Below are 25,010 nucleotides of genomic sequence, written 5' to 3'. Positions count from 1 at the left end.
AACAATCGCAATCATTAACTGTGAAGGATCTGATAACTTTGATCAGTACATTGATCTGTGATATTTCCTATGGACTTATGATAGAAAATGCTATCCAACTCCAATAAAAGAAATGGTGAACTTTTAAGTGCATATTCAAGGATATTTTCTTTCACTTTCCTTATTTGTATTGCTTTTTTTCTACAATCTGGCCAATGGAGAAATGTTTTGCATCATATGTATAAATATGTATAAGGAATATTTCTTGTCTTGTTGGGCAGGTGGTTGCAGTGGGTGTTGAGGGTGGGCAATAGTTAAAAACTAAAAATAAAGAGGAAAAAAAATTGACAGGAAAACCAATAATTCAAAACAGAAAGTAGACAACTTGACACTAGTAGGTAAGTTCCTAAAAATTATAATAGACCAAACAGAACTCAATGATTTAAAGAGACAAGATATTTTAGAACAAAAACAAAGGATTAAAAATAAAAGAAAATGTGAGATTCTCTCAATTACAGTTGATCTAAAAAAGAAGTCAAAGAGGAATAATTTTAAAATCATTCATCTCATGGTAAACTAACCACAAAAAGCCTGAATATCACATTTTAAATTAAATTATAAATGAACACTGTGAAGATTTACTAGAATTCAGGACAAAGTAAAAATATAAAGAAAACCAGTGACTTCCTGATTGGAACTTTGTACTCTTTTATTAGGAGCAGGAAAATAAGTGAAAAACAAATTCTGTCATAAACTGGAGTGTGAATTTATTAATGTAATAAAATGCATTTGAAATCTTAACACAAAAACAGAAGCAAAATTGATAAAATTGTTCTATAAGAAACAATCAGCAGTATGATTTGCAGATACTGTGTAAAATGAGCAGAACCAGGAAATCATTATTGTACATGGCAACAGCAATATTATATGATGATCAATTGTGATGGACATGGTTCTTTTCAACAACGAGATGATTCAGATCAGTTCCAGTGATCTTATGATGAAGAAAGCCATCTACACCCAGAGAGAGGACTGTGGGAAGTGAGAGTAGATCACAACATAACATTCTCACTCTTTTTGTTGTTGTTTATTTGCATTTTGTTTTCTTATTTATTTTTACCCTTTTTGATTTGATTTTTCTTGTGCAGCAAAATAATTGTATAAATATGTGTGCCTATATTTGATTACTTATATTATTACATATATTGGATTACTTGCCATCTAGGGGAGGGAGTGGGGGGACAGGGAAGAAAAATTGGAACACAAGGTTTTTCAAGGGTTAATGTTGAAAAATTACCCATCCATATGTTTTGAAAATAAAAAGCTTTAATTTAAAAAAGGTAACATTCAATGTCAAATATATGCTCTTGATAACATTCATGTCCTAGAATGTAAAATTTTAACAGAAAACACTTTGCAAATAACTAAAACATATTGCCTTCATTTTTTATGTTGTTTTTCTCTGAATATGTAGGACAAAAGATGTACTAAACATGAATGATGGTTTCGTACTCACCTCACACTTTATTATAAAAATATTTAGTCATAGTTATAGTAATAAAATTTTACCAGTATATTCAGGTTTTGTGCTTGCATGGCACACTTTCCTTTTTAATCTGCTCCTAACATTTTCTTCACTTTAAGATTACACAGTTAACAAAATAATAAATCAAGCCCTGATTTGTAGCATTTTCCAGTTTCCAGAATGTAAATGGTCACATTGAATTTTGATAGATCAGCTTCTTGGAGGTCTAATTACCATATATATATCCTAAATGTAGCCTTCGTAACAGGGATTCTTAGTACATGTTGTGACCCTTCCTGGGAATATTTTTCATAGGAAATTTATGTTTTAAAGGTAGTTTTACCGACTGGTCTCTAAGATTCTTTCTGACTCTAAAGATTTTATTATTTTACATGAATTTGGGCAATCCAAATATTTGCCTAAAATCTTGAATAAGGTAATGCATAAGACTTTGACACACAGCAAAGTTTAACCCAGATACATAGAAAAAGTCAAGTAACAAGTGCTGCAATTACTTCCTTTCTCTTCCATCAGCACAATCAGTTTAGTTGTTTGATGTCATCATATGAAAATTCAAATTGCCTATCTATGAACATCTCTTTAGAATTTGAAGCTCTTCAACTCCAAAAGCCTTCACAAAATTTATAGTCAGACTGAAGTTACTGGCAGCCTGCTGAAATTTGGATTGCCAATGTTATAAAATTAAATGATTTATAGTAAAATTAAAAATTACTAAAGGATGAAATTGCTGTATGAATAGAACACTGGAATAGAGTCAGGAAAACATTTTATTTCAACTTCTTATTATTTGGTACCTTTGAGAGGTCATCAAGTTCAATTCCTTTGTTTTACAGATATACAGAAACTGAGCCACAGAAATGTTAAATGACTCATACAGGATCACATAGCTAGCAAGTATCTGAAACAAGATTTGAATTCAGATCTTCCTCATTTTAAGCCACTACTGTCCACTATACTATCTACTACATTCAATTTTAGCACATTTTTGTTTATTTCTGAAAATGAGTTTTTTTTTTTAAGAAAATGCTAACAGTCATTGATAAATTCATACAACACTATCAGTTACCCTAGAAACCCCTTTGCGCATGTTTCTATTTTTATTTCCATGTGCACCTTGCAAAATTCCAAGCCTAGATCATTTATACCATCTGCTTTCTTTGTTCCTACTTTCTCACTCTTGAATGCTCCTAGAGAGAATCCTCCAACTCAAGTGGTAGACAGTACCTACAGAATGTGGCATATATTTTTGAATATGAGCATTTTGTTGATTAATTTTTTTTGATTACAAGAAAGAATAGGGAGATAGGATTTTGGAAAGTGATAGTGATATAACACTAACCAACTTTCTTGTTTTACTGAGAAAATAGAGCTCAGTCTTTACCCCCACACCATACCTCAAAACACCTCATCAGCTTTGATTTTACTCTCCCTAATTCCAATTACTGATACAGTGAGTTATCTCATCTCCTTGCCCAAACTATCCCCTCTACTTATATATACTTTTAATCCTATCGTCTCTTACCACACCTCACCTAAGTAAGATCACATACACCCCAGCTTCCACAGGGACTTGCTGATTTTTAACATTTGTTTTTTTTCCTCTGGAGTATCACCCTATCTAATTATTCCTTTGTCATAGCCCATAAATATGCTTAGGTTTTTTTAATCCTTTAAAAAAGGATTTTAAAAAAAAAAAAAAAAGCTTAACCTGTCATTCCCTCAACCTATTGTTCTATACCTATTTTTTTCATAATCAAACTCCTATAAAAGGTTGTAAATATATGGCTTTCATTTAATTACTTCCCATTCATTTCTCAATCTATTAGTCTGGCTTCTTATTCCACCACCATGAAGGTCCTCTCTCAAATGATCTCTTTTTTAAAAAGCTTTTTAAGTTATCAAACTGTGCATACCCTTTGATCCAGCAGTGTTTCTACTGGGCTTAAATCCCAAAGAGATCTTAAAGGGAAGAAAGGGACCTACATGTGCAAAAATGTTTATGGCAACCATTTTTGTAGTAGCAAGTAACTGGAAACTGAGTACATACCCATCACTTGGAGAATGGCTGAAGAAGTCATGGTATGTGAATGTTATGGAATATTGTTCTGTAAAAAATGGTCGGCAGGATGATTTCAGAGAGGCCGGAGATACTTACATGAATTGATGCTAAGTGAAATTAGCAGAACCAGGAGATCATTGTACACAGCAACATCAGTATTAAAAAATGATCAATTCTGATGTATGTGGCTCTCTTCAACACTGAGATAATTCAAACCAGTTCCAATTGTTCAGTAATGAAGAGCCATCTACACCCAGAGAGAAGTCTATGGGAATTGAGTATGGACCACAACATAGCATTTTCACTTTCTGTTATTGTTTGCTTGCATTTTTTTCCTTCTAAGATTTTTTTTTCTTTCTAGATCCGATTTTTCTTGTGCAGCAAGATAACTATATAAATATATATACACATATTGGATTTAACATATTTTAACATGTATTGGGCTACCTGCCATCTAACGGAGGGGGTGGGGAGAAGGAAGGGAAAATTTGGAACAAAAGGTTTTACAAGGGTCAATATTAAAAAATTACCCATGCATGTTTTGTAAATAAAAAGCTATAATAACTTTTTTTAAAGGAAATTCAAAAATAAATGAATAAAATAGCTTTTTATTATCTTTTAGCTTTATAGCCTCTTAAATTTCCCCTCAGTTCCTTCCCTTTTGCTTCCCAGAGACTCATTATTTATAAGAAAAAAAAATAGAAAAGAAAGGGGGAAAATTGGCAAAACTGATCAATAAATCAAAAAATTTGTTTAATCATTCTTCTACACATGTGGGCACCCTTTTTCTGCAAAAGATTTTAGGAGCTGGCTTCTCAATTCTCCCCTTTGGATTCCAGCTTGTTCTTTTTAATTTCTCAACATTCATCTTTTTTATGGTTTTTATTCTTTCTATACATTAATGCATTCATAGGGTCTCTCCCTTCTCTTTAAGCTCAAGTTGCCATGTCTTCTCTATCCTACTTTCACATCTTTCTACATTTCTACACATCTTGATGTGCATATGCTTTATAGCTGCTATTAATTATATTGCTATTCTATTTTAATACTATTAATTCTTTATTACATCAAGCAACTTGTTTATTACTGCTAATTTCCTATACATTTACATGTATTGTACTCATTCATGCCTCTTTGCCTATGTTCATATTATTTCCTTCCTCCCTCAATTTCTCAGCTTCTTTTGAAGTGATCTCCTATCCCTGACTCTTCTCATCTAAGTTCTGTCATTTCTCAAAGTCCAGCTTTAATTTCCCTCTGCCTTCTGCATAGAGCCTTCTACATTTATTTTAGCTACACTGAATTCTTTTTTTCTTTCAACTTATATTGCATTTAGAATTTTTTACTCAGAGCAGAATATTTCATTCACTAGTTCATTCTAATTTGTAATGTACATTATTAGTTCTGTCTGGAAAAATCAGAGCAGAGAATATTTTATACCCCTTTTTTTTTTTTTAATCATTTAACTCATTCTTTTAATAGAACTTACAGATTAAGTGGCTTCCTGTTCCTCCTAGATTGTTCCCAGGCTTTTTGCTAACAAATGTGTTCCACAAATACAAAATAATTTTAGCAGCAGCCTAAGACAAAAGCTAATTAGGAAGGTTGACTGTATAAACTCTTAAAATACAATTGTTTTTGCAAATTGCCTTGACAAATTGAATTTTAATATTTTCTAGCCATCATTATTTAACTTTCTTAGGAAACTGTCATTGATTTTTGAATAATACTTCATGATGTAATTATATTTTTCAGGATGATTTGTTAGTATTGAGGAAAACTGTGAAATCCTTCTTGGCCGTTTGCCAGCAGTGCCTATCCAATGTTAACACCCCAGTCAAAGAAGAGGTAAGAAAATGTCAATTACATTTTCCTTGTGGCCAAACTCAAATGTACAAGGACAGAAAATATATTATCATAACTTCTTGCTTAAAAGCTTTCTGTAAAATACATTTTCAGTATTATCCAGTTCTTCATTTGTAATCAACCTTTGCATATTGTAGAACCTTCTTATACTTCTTAGTATAGTAACAGGATAGAAAATTAATTTTGTTAAAGATTTAATTAATGGCACCTAGTTGCTTGTTTAAATTGGCCTAGAAGAAAGAAGAGGAAAAATAGTCAAAATTACATATTTTCTCTGTTATCTTTCTCTGAAAGTGAATCTTTGTGTTCTTTGAGACCATGAACATGAGTAACAGCAGAGTTTATAGCTCTCAGCACTGTTATCCCTGCCATTGATAAGGCACAAGAGGAGAACCATGTGGAATGGTAGCTCCTGTGTTCATATGTTTGAGAATTCATTGTCTTTCAGAGAGACAGTGAAGCTAGAGGAATTGTCTTTTCCTCCTCACTAAAGCAACTACATCAGCATTTATTACGTACAACCCCAGGATTGAAACACTTGAGAAAAATCCTAAATATAAATGATATAACTTTATCCTTCATCTTTCTCTTCCCTTTCTCCTTTAAGTACAGGTTCTGGTGATGTCACTTTTGCCAATTTTGTCAATCTTCAATTGTTTTTTATTTTCTCACTGGCATTTAAAACCAGTCCCAGTCTGATTCCAGTCTCCCTTTCTAAGTACTTTTACATTCTATCTCTTAACATAATCCATGTTCCAATTATAATGATCTGGTTGTTATTCCCAGGGTTTGGCTTTCCATCTCCTGCCTCCTTGCCTTTGCCTTAAATGTACTTCCCTTGCCTGTGTCTCATAATTCTTAGCTTCCTTCAAGGTTTAACGTAGGTGCCTTTGAAATTGTCTTGTGTTTGTATCTCTGTATAAATATTTTCTCCCAATGAAATATAAGTTTTTGAGGACAAGGACTTTTTCCATTTTATTTGTTTCCCCAGTACCTATCATAGTGCTTTGCACATAATAGGTGCTTAATAAATTGAACTGAATTCTTCTCCTAGACTGGTTTATATACCTTAACATATATGAGTCTCCTTTGTGTTTATTTCTTTAACATATTCTTGCATATCATCCCTACCTTCTTCAAGACTCAGTAAATTACTCTATGAATTAACAGCAGTCTACTCATAAACATCTGCTCATACATACGGAATGCTAGTCTTTTTGTGGGTGAATAGAATCTCTCTCTTCTTCCAGTCCTCAGCCTCCCATCTGGAGCTTTAGAAAACAAGTATCCCACAGCTGCCACATTCTGTGCTCTTAATTGATGCTGCCTGGAAATGTCCAGAACAGCAACCAAGAAGAAAGCATTACCTGAGTCTCTACTTTCCTTTCTGTAAGACAGCAGGCTGCCAACCTATTTGTAGTCAGGGGTGCAAGAATTCCCTGAGTTTCATTTCTCTTTTGTGGCAGGTAGCCACTGACATAAATACTTGCAATGTTTACCACAGAATTTATATTTCTATATTAACAGTTTTAGAAGAAATGGTTAAGTTCTGGAGCTTGCCCATAAAAGTCTTTTTCATTCATTAAGTAGATGAAGTATAATGCTGAATATGCAATACTATTTCAGCAACAATATGATTTAGTCTTTTGTGGAGTAGCCAGACCACCTAGCCACCGTATATAATACCACTTTTTTTTTGAAAGATGGATTCTGAATTACAACTTAGAAACAAACTTTTGGAATATCTTCCCTTATTTACATATAATAAAATTTTCATTAATGCTTAAATCCTGATTCTTCCACAAAGCTTCCGTTAAAATATTTATTTCATGTAAATAATTCATGTAACATTAAATAACAAGTACAAATTAGAAAGATATTTATTAGCATAGAATTCTATTTAAGTTTTGAATTTGTCATGCTTTATCATTATACTCCTAAGAGTATCTGTAGATGAAATAATATCAGAAAGGTTACTCTGAGATATATGGTTGTGAACATTTGTAATTTATTTCAGGCTACTTTCAGAATCCTTCTTCCTTTGAAGTTTTTTATTTTTATAATTGGACTCAACTCAAAGCAAAATTAAGGTTTTTAAAATTTTGACAAGATCTGAATTCAGGAGGACCTGAGTTCAAATCTGGTCTCAGATATTAAACACTTCTTAGCTGTGTGATCCTGGGCAAGTCATTTAACCCCAATTGTCTCAGGGGGAAAAAAAATTCTGACAAGATTTTTTTTTTACTATCTTTGAATTAATATATCCAAATCCAAGAAATTACTTTCATATGCAAATTAGTTGCCAAGCTCATAGCTAACCTTGTATATGGCTATTCTCAACAAAGTTTTAAAGCAAGACCTCATGTGACAGAATTGAAAACTTCAAAAAATTTCTCCTACCAGCCATTACTTTCATTATATTTGACTTAATCTCACTTTAAAAACATGATTCTCCTACCAATATATATTGATAGTGAATCTCTTTGCATTCCAGGCTTTCATGTTGCTTTGTGACCTCTTGATGATTTTCAGCCACCAGTTAATGACAGGGGGCAGGGAGGGGCTTCAGCCTTTGGTGTTTAATCCAGACACTGGACTGCAGTCTGAGCTCCTCAGTTTTGTGATGGACCATGTCTTCATTGACCAAGATGAAGAGAACCAAAGCATGGGTATTTATAACTACTGTCTTTAATGTTGGTCTTATTTTATAGTTCCAGAAGAGCTATTGGGGAGCAGGGGGAGAGACAGAAGGAAATTGAAACTACTGATGGTATGGAAAGAATTGATTTTTTTTTTTTTAGTCAAATGAACAAAAAGAAAGAAGATATATTTGGAGGTGAAAAACTATTCACAATAGGTTAATCGTGAAGAAAATGTTCACAAATAAAGGATATCCATTTTACAAGATTAATATTGGGTGTTGAGTTTGTTAACAGACTAGGCTGGATTTTTTTTTAAATTTCACACTTTTTAAAATCATAAACCACTTGTAAAATCTAAAGTTCAGATAGTCTGAGAATGATTTATAAGAATCATATCTGTTATATATATACCAGAATGCCTTTTCTAAAGGCTCTGGTTTTCTAAAACCAGAGAGCTCAAAATCTTCCTTCACATATGTCAGGGGATATATTTTTATAAGAATCTTCCTTTAAACTTAAGATTCTGAAAGTAAATTAACCAGTGAAGCAAAATTACTATATTTAAAGCTGGAATTTATCTTAGAATTTTCATACTTTCTCGTAAAGTGAAGGATTTCTTTTCACTGTAGATAGCCATCTCAATTCAATGCAAATCATTAAAACACAAAAGAAATCTAGCGACAGAGGTTGGATTGTATGTACATGTGGGGAAAAGTCAGATAATTGAAATATTATCCAGAAATGAGATGCAATAAAGATTTGAATAAACTAACTTTAAAGCAATAAAAAAAAAAAGTATACTATCCTATGATTAGTAATATGATATCTGACAGATGAAATATTTAAGATTAGGTGTGTTTCTATGTTGCTCCTTGGCTTTGACTTCCACAAATGGCTTCTAAGAACTAGATGGTGATAAATTTCTAGTATTCTAATCAACATTCACAGCATCTGAGTCAAACTGGATTTTTTTAATGCCTTTGTCTTCATATCACATTTGTTTCTGATTATTCCCTTTCTATTCCTCTACCTAAAAGAGCCTTGCCTCATGCTTTAGACTTTTAAAAAGATAATAATTCAGCAAAACCAACACATCAACACTGAATATAATATTTTACACCCATACCACTTTATACACAGCTTTCCCACAAAAATGAGAAGTATTTTTTTTTTATCTGTTCTCTGGAGCCAAAACGATAGTTAACACAACAGACATTGGATTTTTCTTAGGTATTTCTTGTCACAAGGCCTAGTAATATCACATGTTTTAAGAATCTTAATGGCTTTTTGCTTATAAAAACAAGAAAAAATGCAATGAAAGACAAAACCTATATTAAGGAACAGGCAGAATCTTATTCTCAAGTAATTAATATTTTTTGCAAAAAAACTGCAAGTGATAGTAACATTACTAATATTTTATATCCACTTGCAAAACAAGCAGCATTCTTAAGCATAAAGAGGCACTTTTAAAGTGTTATAGAACACAAAGATGCTTTAAGTTGTTTGTCTAAAAACGGAAGAATGTAGTATGGTATTCTTCCTGCAGGGCCTTTGCAAAACACTGGCTCCTTCACTTTAGTTTAGAATCTTCCTTCTTTTACATGTGTAAAAGTTTGCTGATCTAGAATGTATCTGAAAATATACCAATTCAAAAGTAAACTGGTGTTAAAGTTAAAGAGCTTCAATCAAAACAATCTTCAATTTTAGCATAAAATAAAAATCAACCAGGAGCTTGTGATCACTTAGAAAATCATTGATAATATGTCAACCGATATAAATCAGCGAATTTTGTGTTTTATCTTCATGTGACCCATGAGTTAGGAGTCATCCTGCACTAGACTTAGTGACCAGTTCTGATCTGAAAAGCTCATTCAGTTGGATCTCTGTGTAGTTTATATGCATCCATCCATGTCCATAGATGGAAGGGAAAGAGTTCTCAACTCCCATTCAAGCATATTAGATAACAAATGCATATTAGGTAGAGGGCAAGCCTAATTTCACTTAAAAGAAAATCCAGAAGGCACAATACAGCTAATAAATATATTCCCAAATATATAAAGTATTTATACTAGCCCAAAGGCTGCTTTTAGGGGAAAGGATTTGAACCTAATTTTGCCAGTATAACAACATTCTGACATTCATTTGAAGCTTTAGCTCTCCCACAGGATCCTATACAATCTATCCCAAATTTATCATGCCTCCCATGACCTATAAAACATGAACATTTAGGGCTGTAGAACAACCTTTATTTCCATTAGGCCTGTCTTATTCAGAGAACTGTCAGTGATTGATAGCCTTATTTTTCTCCATGCCATCACTGTTCCTTCACTCATGGTGACACAAAAGTGAGCCTCTTCTTTCGCTAATAAACACATTACTCCAAAACTCTAAAAAGTATGTCTCCACATTCATGAGTTTGAGGTTATTGTCAGAATAGCACTAGCACTGCCCAAGAAATTGTCCTTCTCTGCTAAAATAAGATTTGAGGATCACATTGCCTAAGAAGTTGTCGCTTCCTTGTGTAATTAGGAAGCAGGAGTATAGAACATTGTCGGCTCTCTAGTCAGATTCGCATAGCTTCTATGTACTTTTCTAACCTGTCCTGCCACTGAAGTAGCAACATACCTTTTGGATCACATGGACAAGAACATGTAACTATATCTACTGTAAACTGTCATTAACTAATCAAAAGCTGCAGAGAGGAGAATTCTTCCCCATTAGTAAGCCTATGCATAGGAAGAGGAGTACAATTAAAAGGGGGGGAAAAAAACACAAGAACTATTCTTTTTTATAGACTGGAACAAAGGGAAGAATGATCCTAGTCATCTTGGAAAGAATCAGCATTCTCTAGTCATTATAATTCAACCCTTAGAAGATAGGGCAAACATTCTCCAAAACAACCAATTTATCTTGGGGCAACCTTAATCTCTAAAACCTTATTATAAGTTGTCTTAACAAAATACCAGTGGGCATATACACACTCTACAGGGGAACTTGCTTACAAGATCAGACTCATTCCTTAAATTGTTGTTTCCTTAGTTTTTTTTGTTTTTGGAAAAGGAGTACTTTCTGAACTTACTTTATACAGGAAGACATTAAAGCACAATGAACATAATTTGATTTGTTGTCAAAATGAGAAGACAGATTCTAAGATTTTTACATATTTCTCATAAACAAGTTTTCACTTTTGACATTGTATGTTCCAAGACTATTGTAAGTAATTGTGTTTAGTAAGTGTTTCTAAATTTGAATTTAAATGTGAGAATAAGAATATATTAGACTAACAGTACTAAAGTTTTTCAGTGTTTGATTAATCCAATCTTTCCTCAAATAATGAATTATCTATAACACTACAACACATGATAATTCAACCTCCTTTCTATAGCATTCAATTTTTGACTATAATACTTTTAAAAAACATTTACAAGGCAATTCTTAGGAAGAGAAAACTATCTTATGTCCTCCTTTTTGTATGCTTTCAATTAAATTATTCTACCTCCCTAAAATTAAAATAATAGCAACATAAATCTTTATTAATACTACAAACAAGGGACAGCTAGATGGTACAGTGGATAGAGTGCTGGCCCTGAAGTTAGGGGTACCTGAGGTGAAATCCAGCCTCAGACCCTTAATACTTATTAGCTGTATGATCCTGGGCAAGTCACTGAATCCCAGTTGCCTCAGCAAAAAAAAAAAAAAAAAAAAAAAAAAAACCTATAAACAAAAATCCTTTTATTTTCACTCAGAAACTGAAACTATTTAAATAAAATTATAATGAAAAACTAGTTTTCCAATGCAGAAATTGTTTTTAATTTATCTTAAAATAAGAACTGAGATCCCTAACTTTTTTTTTTTTTACCTTCTGTGGTTAGAAGGTGATGAGGAAGACGAAGCCAACAAAATTGAAGCCTTACATAAGAGAAGAAACCTTTTGGCGGCATTTAGCAAACTTATCATTTATGACATTGTGGACATGCATGCAGCTGCTGACATCTTCAAACACTACATGAAGGTACAGGCCTTTGTTTCCTTCTTAATTCTTAGAGAAATTTGGCATTCAAACTAAAAAAGGAAAGGATAACAATAGTTGATCTTTGTTTTAATAGGTTGGGCTTTGTGGAAGGCTTTCCAACTCAAATAAGCTTGTGACATTGTTCTCCTTAAGGCTTCTGAGATGAGACAGAGAAATGCCAGTGCATATTATAAAATACTGTAGACTTTGTAGAATAAAATTTTTATCCTTGAAAGACAACCAACTACTTTTCATTTCCTCAGAGTCTTATGTTTACCCCAATTTGGGGTAGAGTAAACAGAGGTATGAAATATTGGTCTATTACAATTTAAAAGAGCATTAGAAATTATCCCATCTCATTACCTTATTTTACAGGTCAAGGAACTAAGATTCCTAGAAGTAAAACCATTTACCCAAATCTGGCTGTCCTCCAGCTAACCTAGGACTAGTCCAGGTCTCTAGATGCTCTTCCATTTTTGTGCCACTTCTTCCCAGGGCTTACAAGAAAGAAGTGCTATACCATTTCCTATTTTTGTTCCTTCACATAAGCAGTTTGACGTACATATAAGGCAATCCATCCTGCCCTAAGTCTATTAGAATCCCAAATCTCCATCTCCTCCATGAGACCTTTCTTAATTATTTCCTCCTCCTCAGCTACTAGTTCTTCCTTTATTTTGCATATATTTTATTCCTGCTTTATGTATGCATATTGTTTCAATAAAATATCAGTTCCTTGAGAATAAGGATTATTTCCTTTTTTTAACCTTTTTTTTTCTGTATCTTCAGAATCTAGCACATTTTCTTTTTTTCCCCTCTGTTTAAATCAAATTAATTAATTTAATATTTTCCCCAGTTACATTGAAAACAATTTTTTTATATTTGTTTTTAAGATTTTTGAGTTCTAGGTTCTCTCCCTTATCCTCCCCCACAATTAAGAAACTACATGTGAAGTTACTCAAAACATATCCATAAAAGTCAAATTGTTTAAAAAAAAAAAAAAAAAAAAAAAAAAAAAAGGTCTCCCATCCTAATGAAAATAAAAACTCTCAAGAAAAATTAAGTAAAAAAGAGATAGAAAATGTTTCAATCTGCATTCAGACACAGTCAATTTCTTCTGGGTATGGATAGGATTTTTCATTATAAGTTCTTCAGAGTATAGACATCCATGTCTAGATGATTGTACTACTGAGAATAACAAAGTCATTTACAGTTGGTCATCCCAAAACATTAACACATTTCTTAATAACATTTGTGCCTGGCTGACTAGCACCTAGAAGATACTTAATAAAAGCTTGTATAGACCATCTGATTGATTACAAAGTTCATTTTTGAAATTAACAGCTTAACTATCCAGCTCTCAGACATACATAACTATTTCCAGATCATAATGGGAACATTAGTTATCCAGTATTTGAGAGAAAAGGTGAGAAAGGAATAAATTTGTTTTTATTGTCAACTTCATTTGGAGCAGGAGTTTGGTTACTTCTTAAAGAGATTTATAGAAACTTTTGCAACTTGTACAACTATAAATATTGCTTTAATCTAAAGTACTTAACTTTTTGACTTAGTTATAATTAATAGTAACTGACTAATAAATTTGTTGAGAATAAATGTTTCCTTTGTATTTTTTGTTTCTGCTACTTTGTGAATGCTGAATGAATATTAATTGATGAATAGTGAAATATTAACTCATTTACCTTTTTCTGTCTTAGGCATCTTTTTTTCACTAGGAAATGAAATTTATTTAATCTTTCATGTTGAGAAAAAAGTTGAGAGTGAAGAAATATGCCCATTTTTAGTACTTTATCTTGAGTTGGTAATAAGTTTCCTGCAGCAGTTCTTGATGGACTGTATGAGTTATCTCACTGGCAGGAAACATATGCCTTTAAAATATTTAACATTCAACAAAATATTTCAGTATGAAATAACATTAAAAAGTTAGTTTTTTCTCCTACCCTTATCACTTCCCCTTCAATTTATTACTCAGGGTTTGTCAGTTAAATGTACATTTTCAAAAACAATTTTATTTTTTTCTTCACAGTATTACAATGACTATGGTGATATCATCAAAGAGACATTGAGTAAAACAAGGCAGATTGATAAGATTCAGTGTGCAAAAACTCTCATTCTCAGTTTACAGCAGGTAAGAAAAATCTAAAATTTAGCTATAATATAAATTCATTCCTGTGGTCTCCTGTGTTATACCAGCATAAATACATTTTTTTGCCTTTAATCCAAGATTGCTATAATCTATATTCAGAAGCTAGGGCAGATTGAATTAAAGACTCCTCTGCTCTCTAACTAACTGAACTTATCAATTTAGAAAAAATAATTGTCATGTTAAAATTTTTGTATGTGTCTAGCTTCTACTTAGAAATACCTAAGTATTGAATAAGTGCCTCAAAAATCAGTCTCACTATATTTTACAAAAAAACATAGGAATTAAAAGGTTATATAGTTCAGGATCAATAGTCCAAATTGGCCTTGGTTTCATTTTGAATGAATTTGAACAATGTAATAAGTTTGGGAACAACAAGGGAGTATGTCTTGGGATAACTGACCTAATTATTCTATTATATATAACAATTTTGAAGGAGGATATATTTTTTAGTAGAAGCAAAGAAAAAGGCTAGTGATTTCTTAAGTGAATCAGCTTCTCTGTAACTCATCTTCTTACACTGTGAGTCATAATCCCATATGTGGTCTTGTAACTGAATGTGGAAATAGCAAAATTGTGATTTATTATCAGCAAATATCTGATTTGTATTCCTGTTTTATTTACCAATATATCTGGAGTCATAAAGATTTCCCAGGTGAAAAGTCACAAGTGGAAAAAGTTTAAGAAACCCTACACAGTATAATTGGCTCAGCTTCAAGCTGTGACTGACGTGGATATGTACACCAAGAGATAGAAGAACTAAAGAAAGAACCATTTATAATTACCCCCCATAGACCTCTAAGGGATAATGAAAAAGCTTATCCCCTGCTGAATCAGCTCAAGAGGAGCAATATCATTGAAGAGATGAACAAAAATTTACTTAAGTTTAACTACTGGGTCAGTAGCACCTAAAGGCCTCTGCTGCAGATCAATGTCCATCCAAATTCACACAAACTTACCAAAAGTAGGTTTCCTGAGATTTCAGTTAATAATGCCAATGGTTTACAAATAATACATTTGAAGAAATAAACAAAAATGACTTTCAGTAATTTTCGGTGTATTATTGAAACCCAGAAAGAAAAGTAGAAGCAATCGGGCAGAATAATCTATAAGATAAATAGGTGAGCCTCTCCCATGTGACAATTTTCCTTGCTGAATAGGTGAGTCTTTTTGATTTAGGCTGCTTTGCAAGTCCTTCCAAATTCTCTTTGTTACACTCTAGTTAAAAATCATATAATATTATAGTTTTCTTTCAAAACTAAAGTATCGTATATGTTCCAGCTTTATAATAAAACTAGGATAATAATCACTTGAGTTTTTCTACATTTAATCACATAAGCAGAACAATTCCATATCCCTATAGTACTGTAAAAATTAAGAAAAATTGTAACCTAAAGGGGAAAATAAAGCCTACAGTAGGGTTTTCACATCTTTTTCTTTCTTTTAGCTATTTAATGAGCTTGTTCAAGAACAAGGCCCCAACTTGGACAGGACGTCTGCCCATGTCAGTGGCATTAAAGAATTGGCTCGCAGATTTGCTCTCACCTTTGGACTGGATCAGATCAAGACCAGGGAAGCAGTTGCAACTCTTCACAAGTAAGTGCATTAATTCCTAAATTGAGAAATGGTCAAAGTATATGAATGTACAATTTTCAGAAAAACAAATTCAAACTATTGATAGATATGTGAAAAAAATGCAAGGCACAAATAATTACAAAAATGCAAGTTAAGACATCTGAAGTACCACCTAACACCCATCAGATTGGTAAAGTTGACAGGAAAAGAAAAAATAACAAATTCTAGAGAAGCTGGGGGATGGAGGAGTAGGAGGGATAAGTACTCTAATGCACTGTTGAGGAGTTATGAGCTGGTCCAACTACAATTTGGAGCTACATTCAAAAAAAAAAAATCATTAAATCAGGCATATTTTTTGATCCAATGATTCTAGTACTAGTAGCCCAAAGAAATAAAAGAAAAAGGGAAAAGAACTAATGTGCAAAAAATATTTTTAGCAGCTCTTTTTTGTAGCAGCAAGGAATTGGAAATTGAAAGGATGCCCATTGACTGGAAAATGGGTGAACAAAGTATGGTTTGTAAATGTAATGGAATCCTATTTTGTTTTAAGAAATGACAAAAGAAATGGTTTTATAGAAACTTTCCAAGAAAGACTTCTATGAAGTGTTGCAAAGTGAAATGAGTAGAAGTAGGGCAACAATTTATACATGGATCACAATATGGTAAAGACAATTTTAAAAATACTTAGGAATTCTGATCAACACAATGACACTATTATAGTTTCACTTGATTCAGGATGAAATCTCCCATCCGTCTCCAGATAGAGAAGTGATGAACTCAGAGTGCAAAATGAAGCATGTGGTTTTTGGGGTGGGGTTTTTTTTTATTATTTGTTTGGTTAGTTGGTTTTCACATGGTCAGTGAGAAGGATTTATTTTGCTTGTGATTATACATATTTGTAATTTTTTTTTTGCTCAGCTTTGCTTTATAAGGGAGAGGAGAGAGAAGGGAGGAAATGCAGAGCTGAGAAAAATAATAAATATTATTAAATAAAAATAATAAAATTGACTTATTAAAAACTGGCTAGTAAACTGAATAAAACTTTACTTTTACATAGAGATTCTTTAGTATCCTTTTTTCAGAAACTTTTTCTAAAGTAGATACTTCATCCATTTTTCAGTTCATAGACTAAAAGTTCTGGAACTATGAAGTTTATTTGCTTCACTGAATTGAAAGAGATCTTAAAAGTCATTTAATCCAGCCCCATAACTTCCAGATGAGGAAAATGAGTCTGATTCCTCTGGTTATTGTATTGTGTTGCTTATTTCTAAGCGAAGCAATCTCAATTTCTATACTATATCTATCTATCTACACACACACACACACACACACACACACACAAGCAATCTCAATCTCTATATCTCAAGTGAGATATAGAAATGGGTTTCTTTATAGTGTTGTTGTAAATTGTTTTCCCAGTTCTACTTACTTCTTTTTGTATCATTTTATAATTCTGTCTAGGTCTCACATTACTACTTTAAAATATATGTAACAATATATTTCACATTAATGTAATACTTTTAAGTTTATAAATCATTTGATTCATAATCCTTGGGGACAGATAGCATGTCTTATCATCATTTTACATATAAGGAAACTGAATCTTAGAGAGGTTTATACAAAATTTCACAGTTTGTAATATCACTATTAGTAAAAACACTTAATAAATTCTTATTATCTGCATGCCTGGTAATCACCAGTGCTAGGATTTTATCTCAAGTCTCCTATCTCCAAGTTTTCTTATCTCTCCGTGTTACTGCTATTGGCTTACTCTAGTGCTTACATTACTAGAGAACAATGATTCGAGTAGCATAATTTTGTAGACTAATTAAAATTTTGTAAATTGTTTAAATGCTTTTGAGAGGGAAATATTCACAAGCCATCAGTCTATTTGAATTTCATATCACCCATAAAATAATAATGCCATAAAATAATGCCAATTAATTTCACAACATATGTGAAACTAGTGGACAAAGAAGGAAAACACATTGGGAAAAACAAGGTGACATTAGGAAGACTGCACTTTATATGAATTTTTTTTTTATTACAGAGATGGCATAGAATTTGCTTTCAAATACCAAAATCAAAAGGGACAGGAGTATCCACCTCCTAACTTGGCTTTCCTTGAAGTTTTAAGTGAATTTTCTTCTAAACTTCTTCGGCAAGACAAAAAGACAGTGTAAGTGACTTAACATTTCTTTGAATTGAATAAAGATTGTTATCAGGCCTGTGGTAGTTCATAAACCTCAAAGTGGTGTACTTTGGAAAAATAGTTCCTTTGAGAGTGACAAAATAATTTTAAATGTAGTCTAGATAAGACTGGCCTCTAACCTGTTAGTGGCTGAAGCCTAACAAAGCAGGTCAAGGGCTAGGAACAATTGAATCAAAAATCAAATACTGGTTTAAATAATTTTAGAGCGAGGAAAATAGGTTTTCAATAGAAGTCTCCCTGAGGAGGAGAATTTACGGTGTGTGGCAGAGGTAGGGTTTTTATATATGAAAATCACACAAAGGCAAAACTCAACACAGTCATTCTTAGGTCTTGAGTTCTTATGGTAGGCCCAGGTGTGCAGACATTTTGAGGACAATACAAGTGTTATTGGATGGGAGCAGTCCCAAAGTTCTTAGAATTGTTGAACTTTGTGATTATTTAAAATCTTAAGGGTCATTGAACCTTGTGAACATTCAAGTGAGATATAGAACCAGAGTTAACGTAATAGAAACAACAGTGCAGCTCCTGGTTCAGTTCACTTAGCAGTTAGAAGCACAGAAATTGTTTACTGTCAGAAGAGGTAATTGATTACTTTGTGCTGCAGTGTGTCAGCTGTAGCTCCAGCTCTCTTTGGCCAGAATCTCCTGGGAAATAAGAGAATTGCCAAAAAATCTAGGTCATTAGTATAATAATTACATTTGTTTACATATGGGTGAAAATCATAAATCTCTCAGAGAATACCTGGTACTGGTCAAAGCAATACATTTTGCACAGAGGGTAAGCACAAAGGATTGTTGTTATGCCAAGCTCAGAGTTCAGCATGCTCTCTGAGCCTTAATTCTGGAAAAACAGGGTGTCTCCTAATATCTTAACAATAGTGGTAAAGACTGTGAACCAGATATAACATTCATTTCCCAAAATATATCCTTGTTTGTAATTCACTTTTTCCTTCTTAAGTATTACTTTTATTTTTTTATTCAAGAATATATGTAGTCATCCTTTAGTAGTGATTGTTGGAATCTTTACAAACTGCTAACTCATTAGAGTTGATCCTACAAGAAGATGTTTTGGGCCAAAACCTGAAACAGGGTACTAAGTAGAACTAATTGATACAATGCTTATGTTCACACCTTTACTCATTGGAGTTCACAAGTATGAGAGATTCACAAAGTAAACTGTAACTTTGTGAATTCACACCTCCCTTGAAGCTCTTAGGGCCAGAGAGTACTATGGGAGAAAACCCATAATCCCTCTCTCTTGTATAAAAGAAACAGTCGGACAGAATTCAGCCAAATTACATGAAGAGAAGAGCGTCAAGTCAGAAGAAGCTACGAGTTGGAGCTGAACTGAAGACTGAGAAGGCTCTCTCAGAGGCACAACCAGATTCATCTTCATCTCATACCACTGTGGTGGCTGGGCTCCTGCACTTCACTTCCCCCACTGAGACCAAGCTGGTCTGAAAGACTCGCCAGAAAGCTAGCCGAGCCCCAAGTGAAGGAGACAAGAGATTCATTCCATCTTTGTGCTGGCTCTGGAGGCTGAAGAAAGCAGAGGCAGAGGCTGAAGGACAAAACCTTTGGATTTGGAGACATTCGGAGGGAGCTCTTGTAACCGAGCAGAAAGATAGGCCTCTAAGAATCTAGCTATCCAGGCCCAAAGAAAGAGACAATAAAAATCTGAACTTTTATCACCTGGCTGCGTTTTGGGTGATTATTACTTTCAACTGAAACTTAAGGCTGCTTCCAGAAAACCTCCCCCAAGAAACCTACTCTCTCACCTAGAGAGAACCATCTTATATTATATTAAAGAAGAAAAACACCAACAAGTGATCTCTCAGAATCTTTTCTAACTCTCTTAAGGCTTCAAAAAGTAATTAAGTATCTCAGTAAATTAAAATTATTTCACATCTTGCAACTCTAACGTACATAATTATTATTTTAAAGATTATTAGCCATGTACTTACTTTCTGTAATAATAAATTTGTTCATATTATGTTTTTCAATATTTTAATTTTCAGAAAACAATATTCTGTTTTTGTCATTTATTCTTGTTATTGAATTCAGTAATTTAAAAATATGATTAAAGAAAGAACATAGGGGAGGAAATAGACTATACACAGGTTTCATTACATATCTGTAACAAAGAAAAACTGCAACTCAAAGCATTATTTCCTACATGGAAAATTGCCCTTTTTTTTGATAGTGATTTTTTTATAAACAACACCTTGCCCTCCTCCATTTATAAATTATGGGAAAAATCAACTATGATCATATAAAAGTGGGATTTAAAATAATACTTCACTCTTATATAGTAATTTGAGAATTGCATAGTACCTTTCATCTAACAATTCTTATACATAGTAAAATATTAATCTATATAAGGATCAAAAACCACAATGACATAGGGCCAGAATTGGGATTGGAACCCGTCTTCTAACGCCTAGTCCAGAATATTTTGGCTGTGTAAATTTTCCATTAAAGAGGTTTCATTCTAGATCTGAGCATAAATGACAGTATCTGAGGAAGGTGATAATCTCTGCCTTTGAAAGATTCATCTATCTAATGTTGAAGAATTAAGAAGGAATCCTGTGACATTGAGGATCTTAACAACAGTGTGAACATTGAAATTGGGAAAAGGGACAGAAGGGAAGCTAAGGAAAATTTAGGATCCAAAATAGAGAAAAAATAATTTAGAAAATTCTTTTTTTGAGAGACAATCGGGTTTGAGTGACTTGCTCAGGGTCACACAGCTAGTGTTAAGTGTCTGAGATCAGAGTTGAACTCAGGTCTTCCTGATTCCAGGGCTGGTGCTTTATCCATTAAGCTGCCCATTAATTTAGAGAATTTTTTTTGTAATGACAGAGGAATAAAATAAATAGTACACCAACCACTTTCATTAAAAAACTATTGATTTTTCTGTATTTTTAGCCATTCATACCTAGAGAAATTTCTGACAGAGCAAATGATGGAAAGGAGAGAAGATGTATGGCTTCCACTCATCTCCTATAGAAACTCATTAGTTACTGGAGGGGAAGATGACAGAATGTCAGTGAATAGTGGAAGCAGCAGTAGCAAAGCTTCATCAGTAAGGAATAAGAAAGGACGGCCACCACTTCACAAAAAGAGAGTCGAAGGTAAGTATGATTTAATCCTGAGAAATAAAATGTGTAATCTGGTTGTATTAAAGCTAAGTATTCTTGTGAACCAAGAATTGATACTGAGATGTGGAGGATGCAAAGAAATAAACACTATTTTTTCCTTAAAGAATTTAAAATCTATCACAAAATATTGTGTGTGTGTGTAAATTAAAATTAAAAATACAAAAATTGGAGAAACCAGAGGCCTTCTTGAATAATTTGTATTGAAATAAAACTCTCTTCTTCAACATATCTGACAATTTATCTCTTGTCCTTGGCTTGAAGACCTCCAATGAATGCCTCAATCTTATCTTTGGATAGTTATTTGGATTGATCCTCAATTTTCCTCTTTAAAATTTCCACTAAGATATCTTCTAGGCCTTCTCTGTGGAGCCAAGCAAGAACATCCCCCATAACAGAATTTCAAATTTATGAAGACATATATCCTATGCCCAATATGTTTTTTCTTTCTCTGTCAAACATCCCCAGTTTCTAAAATCAGTCTTCATGATGTATAAACCTTTCACCATATCTGATCACTCTCATGCGACCTGTAATATTCCTTCTAATATATAACTGAGCAGGATTTTTCAAATTTAATCAGCATAAGACCTGTGCTTTTATAGAATTATTTGTAAACAATATTAAAGAGTGCAAAGCCAAGTACAGATGAGTGTAGATCTCTTTCCAAGTAAGTTTTAAATCATGATTACTCTTTGAATCCAGCCATTTACCATTACAATATAAATTAATTGTGCTATCGTCCAGCCTCTATGTCTCCACATTGTCCACAGGAATAATAGGAAAGATTAAGTAAACCATGCTTGTGGCAGTCACTTGATTTACCCTGTCAAAAAAGCAAATTAAATTAGTATAATATGAACTGTTCTTTATGAAGATGTTCTGATTTTATTTTAGACTCCTATTCTTTCCCTCACAACTCCAAATTGGGATATTTGTCCTTCTATCACACAGTACCTCCCCAGTTCTCCACGAGTATTTAAGTTAACTAAAGTGACTCTGCATCCCCACCTACCACTCTCCCAGGAACTACATCTTTAGTTCATTTGAGCTGGAGTCTGGAACTCAGTAAGAGTCATTAGGTTATCTTATTGTTGTGTTTATCAGCTCCCATTTGCCATTTTGGTTCTAACCCTAAGATCATTTTCTGTGACTAAATAACTCTTCCTCTTCTCCCTGGTCCATCTTCAGTAAAAATTAATTCCAACAAACAGGTACTAAATGGTTATTGTGTTTAAAGCACTGTTATAGACATTGGATATGTGAAGATAAAAATGAAATAACTCCTACCATTAGGCATTTTTATTGTCTTCTATTACTATTGTCTCATTCATTTCAGGCAGCTGTTCTGACTTTTCTGTGATCCTCATCTTTCCCTCCCAGTGTAGCTTTTTAAGTCTCTCTTAAAGGAGTCAGCATTGTTAGCACCACCCCTGTAAAATGCTTTACCCTTGAGAACATAACTTGCATCCCATAGGACTTAACAATAAAGAAATGGTGTGTATATGTGTGTGTACATATATATTTCATATCTATGGTAAATAAGGAATTGATACCAAAAGAAACTCAGATTTGCAATGTGGTATATGGAAAGTTTGGATGGGTGAGTTTCTGTTTGTTTTGTTTTTTTGTTGTTGGGTTTTTTGTTTTTGTTTTTAAATCAAAGGTTTCTGAATATGCTTGTGTATAGAGAACAGATTCAGAAAGTAAGAGTGAAGATTATTTTAATGAAGATAAAAACAGAAGCGTGAAAAAAATAAACATTTTGGTCCATAGCTTTTCTTACTGGCACTGGGAATTACTTTGTTAATTGTGTGCTAATTACCTTTTCTGTTTGTTTTGTTTTTTTTTAACTTAGTAAGAAGTCAAGAAATAGAGCATATACATCTTATTTTCCTGTGTAATCTACCCTTCACTCTCTCCCTCCTTTTTAGCTTACATTTTCTTCCTAAAACAGAAAAGGAATATAATTATGGGTTTTTGTTCCCTATGGCTCTAGGCAATGTTCTTAAAAGTTAATTTTTTTTAATTCTCATTCCACTCACCCAAAGTTACATTGTAATTAGCCCAAAATTAATTGGACTCTAACATTACTTCCACTGTTAAGTGATTCTTCATAGTTCAGGGAGAAAGAATGCTTTAAGCAAAACTGAATATTTAAGAGAGTGAAATAATTTTCAAATTATTGAAAACTAGTGTTTATAATTAGCCCTGTAGCATAGCCTTAGAAACTTTTTCTTCTTACTTGATTACACATTATTAATCAGTCTTTTTAGTATGATTGTTAAACCACCTATAAAGCCACCTAACTTGACTTTTCTACTTTACATTTCTTCATCTTGTCCACAAATTATCATGAAAGACTTTGTCAAGGTACTTTGAATTCTAGTCAGGTATCTTATCAGTCAGTATCTCACCATTAAATGAGAGAATGACCCCTGAGTTCCTTCAAGCTTTAAATGTTTATTCTATAGTTATGGCATTCCCCTGTTTTACCTAGTTGGACTCTTTGAAGAGATAATTCTCCATGGGCATAAAAAACAATCAGTAAGTATAATTTATTAAGACTTTGAAAAATACTTTGTTAAAATGAAATACTAGAAAAAAGTTGTGATACTGGGATTGGATAGTCTTTTGTCAGAGATAGAAAAAAAGTTTTAGACAAATGAAAAAGAGGAGCATATTTGAGTTAAATATGTGAGTGAGGGAATTAGTGGTAAGATCAGTCCTTTGAATAGGAAGAAAGTATCCAGTAAAATTTCCCACATTTTCATATGCTTTTCTGGGAAGTGAAATGTCAAGCTGGTAAAGATAAATTATATAAAGATCTCACATTCTAGCATGCAGAGAGAAAAATGTTGGCACATTTTGTTATGGTCAAGTGCAATAATTCATATGGGAGAAATAAGCCAAACTTTTTTTATATGTATGAGAATGGGTGATGACCACATATTTTAAAATCAGCCAGAGTCAGGAATTCAGGTTAAGGGAAAATCTTCAATGTTTATTCTTTTTGAGATGAAGGGGGGATTAGCAATGTGAGCAGTTTCAACAAGACGCCAGCCAGCAGTCTCTTTCCGCTTCTCTCTCCACCCCTCTGCCTCCACCCACCAAAATCGTCATTTCCTACACAACACTTCAGGACTTGCACAAAGAGTGGGTAGGGGCCATTCTTTCTCCAGGCATATATATTAATAGAGTATGGTCCAATTACTATTTAGCCTCACGTGCTTGGGACCTCAGTGCATCAACTCGAGCTTCAGCCCATTACAAGAATGGAATCTAAACATCATTCAGAATATAAGGCAGAATCTGAAAGTTATTGCAAATTTTTCTTGGAAATAAATAACAGCTCAGTGTGCTACTAAAACCATTAGTATTGAGCATCAATCAGAGGTATTGTTAGTCATCAAAAGGAATTAAAGAATATTCCTCTGTGTGACAGCCAATAAATATTAAAAGACTGAGAAAAGATATGAGCCAAGTCCCCAAAATTACAAATTTTTATGGGAGTTAAAGAAATAAATTCTTTCCTAAATCTAAGAATTGATAAAATAAACAAGAAGCTCTTGGAAGTTTCATCAAGATAAGTATGGCGTCTCCTTCACACACACAAAAAAAAAAAAAAAAACCAGAAAACTTATGGAACTCATTGAAATGTTATACATGAAACCTTAAAGGCCGTGTGTGCATGTGTGTTTTGTGTGTGTGCACATCTATATATGTATACACACACACACACTCAATATATAAGTATGTTCCTGTATACATATATTGTATTTAACTTATACTTTAACATATTTA

At 33.0% G+C, this 25,010-nt stretch overlaps 1 protein-coding gene across 1 annotated transcript in view; it reads left to right on the top strand.

Annotated features, from left to right (window-relative positions):
* The window catches only part of STAG1 (stromal antigen 1), a 318,010-nt gene that overhangs the window by 280,590 nt on the left and 12,410 nt on the right, over positions 1-25,010 (top strand). The window contains exons 23-29 of the mRNA XM_051985602.1: positions 5,340-5,432; positions 7,945-8,119; positions 11,965-12,104; positions 14,146-14,247; positions 15,710-15,858; positions 17,888-18,016; positions 20,977-21,182. Coding sequence (XP_051841562.1) covers positions 5,340-5,432; positions 7,945-8,119; positions 11,965-12,104; positions 14,146-14,247; positions 15,710-15,858; positions 17,888-18,016; positions 20,977-21,182 — 994 coding nt within the window. The remainder of the gene's footprint in view (positions 1-5,339; positions 5,433-7,944; positions 8,120-11,964; positions 12,105-14,145; positions 14,248-15,709; positions 15,859-17,887; positions 18,017-20,976; positions 21,183-25,010) is intronic.

Source organism: Antechinus flavipes, chromosome 3 (assembly GCF_016432865.1).
Source record: "Antechinus flavipes isolate AdamAnt ecotype Samford, QLD, Australia chromosome 3, AdamAnt_v2, whole genome shotgun sequence".
Lineage (NCBI taxonomy): Eukaryota > Metazoa > Chordata > Mammalia > Dasyuromorphia > Dasyuridae > Antechinus > Antechinus flavipes.
The sequence above is the reverse complement of the archived record's forward strand: the minus strand, read 5'-3'. Positions and strand labels throughout refer to the sequence as shown.